Source organism: Cricetulus griseus, chromosome 2 (genome assembly GCF_003668045.3).
Source record: "Cricetulus griseus strain 17A/GY chromosome 2, alternate assembly CriGri-PICRH-1.0, whole genome shotgun sequence".
NCBI lineage: Eukaryota > Metazoa > Chordata > Mammalia > Rodentia > Cricetidae > Cricetulus > Cricetulus griseus.
Genome location: NC_048595.1, coordinates 163,072,272 through 163,076,923, shown reverse-complemented (window position 1 = coordinate 163,076,923; position 4,652 = coordinate 163,072,272). Strand labels below are relative to the sequence as shown.

General features: G+C 55.6%; 1 protein-coding gene across 1 annotated transcript in view; it reads left to right on the top strand.

Moving 5' to 3' along the window:
- Nucleotides 1–2,892: 2,892 nt before the first annotated feature.
- Nucleotides 2,893–4,652, top strand: part of LOC113833663 (SKI family transcriptional corepressor 2-like) — a 36,194-nt gene continuing 34,434 nt past the window's right edge. Inside the window, 2 exon segments of the mRNA XM_027397868.1 lie at nt 2,893–3,745; nt 3,748–4,652. The exon segment at nt 3,748–4,652 is cut by the window's right edge and continues 247 nt beyond it. Coding sequence (XP_027253669.1) covers nt 2,893–3,745; nt 3,748–4,652 — 1,758 coding nt within the window.

Below are 4,652 nucleotides of genomic sequence, written 5' to 3'. Positions count from 1 at the left end.
TCTCTCATTCTGCAGTGTTTCAAACGAGGTGCTGAAGGTTATCTGTTCCCCAGCTGAATGCATTTGTATCTTCGGAGACACCGAGGCTGCTAGGAGGAACCGAAGAGGAAGGAGGGTGACTTCGAGAAGGGGCTAATACAAGCAGGCAGACACTTAGTTTGCAGATGTTCTAGAAGCTCCCTAGGATGCACACAAGCAGTTCAGTTTTGGACACCTAAACCAGATCAGGGGATTCAGCCTCATTGCTGTGTTTTGTTCCCAGATTGGGGAGCTGTCAGTTGCCGTGGGCTAGGTGGTGGCTTTCGTGCCTGCTGGGAAAGAATCTCTAATGTAGCTCCTTCTCGCTTTCACTCTCCCCCTCCCTCCCTGTAACATGCCAGCCCTTTAATGTGGAGTGTCAGGGAGACGGTGACGTCACCCTGCCCGCTGGGTGGCGTCCCCTTCATCGGACACGAGTTCAGAGACAGAGAAAGGCACTGTCAGACTGCGCTCCACTTGGGGCTCGCTTGCCGCGGGTTTCCGCGGCGTGCCCACACTTTCTGCGGTGGAGGGGACACCCCGCCGCAATCCAGGCCCTCATTCTGCCCCCCGCCGGGGTTCGAGCGCCATTAGCTCGTGCCAGCGCGGGGATCTTCGCTCAGCTCGCCTGAGTCCCGCTCGCTGGATTCGAGGACCCGCTTGGATGCTTCGCCTCCGAGCGCCCTCGGAAGATGGGCCGGCAGCCACGCGCCTAAAGACATCACGGGGTTACCAGGTACGACCTGAACCGTCTCGCCCTGACTCGGCACCCAGCTGGCGGTTGAAGAAACCCAGCTGAGGTGTTTCTGCCATAAGTGGAGGGGTGGCAGGCTTCGGAAATGATGGGTAGCAGAACCAGAATTAATTTGGGGGTCGTTGCCTCATGAGGCAGATGAAGAAGTTTGTCAGGTTCCTTTTTCAGTTCAACTAACTTCTAACTGTCTCTCGTTTCACCCCTCAAAATATACCCCAGCCGAAATCTTATTTCTGTCTCTGCTGACGGAGTTTCTGGAAGGGTTTCGGGGCAAATGTGGGGGACTTTCAAAAGCAGGCATTTCTGCCGGGTCTTCCGCGCGAAGGCTGCGGTTCCTAACGCGGAACCAACTCAGCATCCATGGCGCGTGTTTCTAAGAAGCAAGAGTTCGAGTTCTCCCAGGGTCTTGTTGATATAATACAGTCTTCTCTGCGAGAAAAAAAAAAAAAATGAACCTGGGAGGGTCATCAGCCAAACCTAGGGCTGGTTGTGTCAGGCTCAAATATCATCACACCTTGAGTGTCATTTAATGCCCTAACCCCCGAAAATATGTCCTCTGATCCTGTGTAGTGACTGACACGTCTAGCTATGCTCTTCTTCGAACCAGAAGGCTTGTTCGGCCTTCTCGGAGGTCGCAGAGCGTAAAGCGAGCTGAAGATCCCCGGGGCAGCAGGTCAGAAGAGGTCATTAAGATGTCATGGGGACCCAAAGAAGCAACACCCTTGTAATTATTTGATTGAGGGCATTGGTTCTCTGTGATCTCTGTAATAAAATCCAGTTTGCTGCCAGGCGATGGCCACTGGTGACTTTCCAGGGCAAAGGACAGCTTTGGCCTACGCATGATGCAAGTAGATACAGGAAAACCATTGCTTGTTTTCCTGTGGAACGCACCATTTAACTTGTTTCGATTTATCGTTATTTTCTCGCAGGTTTCTTTGCTCCACCATTTCTCTATTTTCAACTTAATGGATATTTATTTTTCCCATTGAGGTATGCAGCTGGCCAGGTGAAATCATAATTTTATTTCAGACTGAACCCATGCACCCACTTTCCGGGCACCCACGATTGGTTACCTAATCTGGAAATTATGGTTATCTTTGGGTGCACTCACAACATATAACAGTATCGACATAGCCAAGAGGGCAAATGTCACAGAAGTTGACTTGTGTGAAACTGAATACACTTTTAAAACTTCTGCCAGTCATGATCACCAAGAACTGTTTCTTTGCGATCTTTTGGGTTTAACATGTATGCCTGTATTGCCTATACCTTATATAAAAAAGACAGGAGAGCACTTTTAATATTTATGTCTCCAACTTCTTCTCGATCCACCTATCTAGAAGTCTCCAGTTCAAGAAATGGGTCTTTGAAATTTTGAAAGCAACATACTTTACCTAGGGGCAATCATGAATCCTTCAAATTTTTTAATTACAGTAAATAAAATAATACCTAATAGTAAGGACGGGGAAGAAGAGATTTCGTTTTGCCTTCATGCAACGTTTCGACCAGTAGTGATTTTCACTTCAAAGAAACCACAGACGCCACAAAAATCACTTTTCAAATGTTTGGGTTATTTTTTAACCAAAATCAATTTTTTCAGGAACATCTGAGTGGCCTCCCTCGATTTAGGTGTTAATGGGCAAGCCCGAGTTCTTCATGACTTGTATATGATCATTAGCGACATCAGTCATTTCTTTCTAATTCCTATCGGGCACATATCTTGTTCCAAACACCATTTTATTCCATAAATCTGGGATGTCTTGAGTTTCTTAGGAATTTGCTGAAACCGATAGATAGACAGACAGACAGACAGACAGACAGACAGACAGACAGAATTTACTTGGAACACAGAGGACAGAAGACAAATTGATAATTCCGGCTTGCTTAACTTTCTCAAGGGCGACCATGAGGGGAGTTTTAAAAGATGACCTTAGTGCATGTGAAACTCACTCAGTTACCCAGTAATAACCGTGTCTTAACCAAGGCAAGGAGCTATTTTCAGTTAGTTCTCATCCCTCCCCTCTGTCTTAAGACCGGGAGGCTCAAGCCAACTTTCTCCTTTCCTTTCCAGTCTCCAAGGCAAACCGGGAGCGCTAAGCCCGAGGTTCGCAGTGGAGGAGATGGCTTCCAGCCCACTGCCAGGGCCCAACGACATCCTGCTTGCATCGCCTTCGAGCGCCTTCCAGGCCGACGCTCTGAGCCAGCCGCGGCCGGGCCACGCCAACCTCAAACCCAACCAAGTGGGCCAGGTGATCCTCTATGGCATTCCCATCGTGTCCTTGGTGATCGACGGGCAGGAACGCCTGTGCCTGGCGCAGATCTCCAACACACTTCTCAAGAACTTCAGCTACAACGAGATCCACAACCGCCGCGTGGCGCTGGGCATCACGTGCGTGCAGTGTACACCTGTCCAACTGGAGATCCTGCGGCGCGCTGGGGCCATGCCCATCTCTTCGCGGCGCTGTGGCATGATCACAAAGCGTGAGGCCGAGCGCCTTTGTAAGTCATTCCTAGGTGAAAACCGGCCACCCAAGCTGCCGGACAACTTCGCCTTCGATGTGTCGCACGAGTGCGCTTGGGGCTGCCGCGGCAGCTTCATCCCAGCGCGCTATAACAGCTCTCGAGCCAAGTGCATCAAATGCAGCTACTGCAACATGTACTTCTCCCCCAACAAGTTTATTTTCCACTCCCACCGCACCCCGGACGCCAAGTACACGCAGCCAGACGCAGCCAACTTCAATTCCTGGCGCCGCCATCTCAAGCTCACAGACAAGAGCCCTCAAGACGAGCTAGTCTTCGCCTGGGAGGATGTCAAGGCCATGTTCAACGGCGGCAGCCGCAAGCGCGCGCTGCCTCAGCCCAGCGCGCACCCGGCCTGTCACCCGCTCAGTTCCGTCAAGGCAGCTGCGGTGGCGGCTGCAGCCGCAGTGGCCGGGGGCGGGGGCCTGCTGGGCCCGCACCTACTGGGCGCGCCACCCCGCCGCCGCCACCACCACCCTTGGCTGAGCTGGCGGGCGCACCGCACGCCCATCACAAGCGGCCGCGCTTCGACGACGACGACGATTCCCTACAGGAAGCAGCTGTGGTGGCTGCAGCCAGCCTTTCAGCAGCCGCCGCCAGCCTCTCGGTGGCTGCGGCCACAGGAGGCGCCGGGCCGGGCGCAGGTGGTGCCGGGGGTGGATGCGTGACCGGCGTGGGCGTGGGCGCCAGTGCGGGGGCTGGTGCGGCAGCTGGCACCAAAGGCCCACGCAGCTACCCAGTCATCCCAGTACCCAGCAAAGGTTCCTTCGGGGGCGTGCTGCAGAAGTTCCCGGGCTGCGGGGGCCTCTTCCCTCATCCTTACACCTTCCCAGCCGCGGCCGCAGCCTTTGGCTTGTGCCACAAGAAGGAGGACGCGGGCGCAGCGGCCGAGGCCCTGGGGGGAGCGGGCGCCGGGAGCACAGGTGCGGCGCCCAAGGCCGGTCTGTCGGGTCTCTTCTGGCCCGCGGGCCGTAAGGACGCCTTCTACCCGCCCTTCTGCATGTTCTGGCCACCGCGGACCCCCGGCGGGCTGCCTGTACCCACCTACCTACAGCCCCCACCGCAGCCACCGTCTGCGCTTGGCTGCGCGCTGGGTGACAGCCCGGCCCTGCTGCGTCAGGCCTTCCTGGACCTGGCCGAGCCGGGCAGCGCTGGTGGCAGCGCCGAGGCAGCGCCCCCTCCGGGACAGCCTCCCCCCGTGGTGGCCAATGGCCCTGGCTCTGGTCCGCCCGCTGCTGGGGGCGCGGGAGCACGCGACGCGCTCTTCGAGTCGCCCCCGGGCGGCAGCGGCGGGGACTGCAGCGCCGGGTCCACGCCACCCGCAGAGCCGGGAGTAACGTCCGGGACCGGGGCTGCGTCC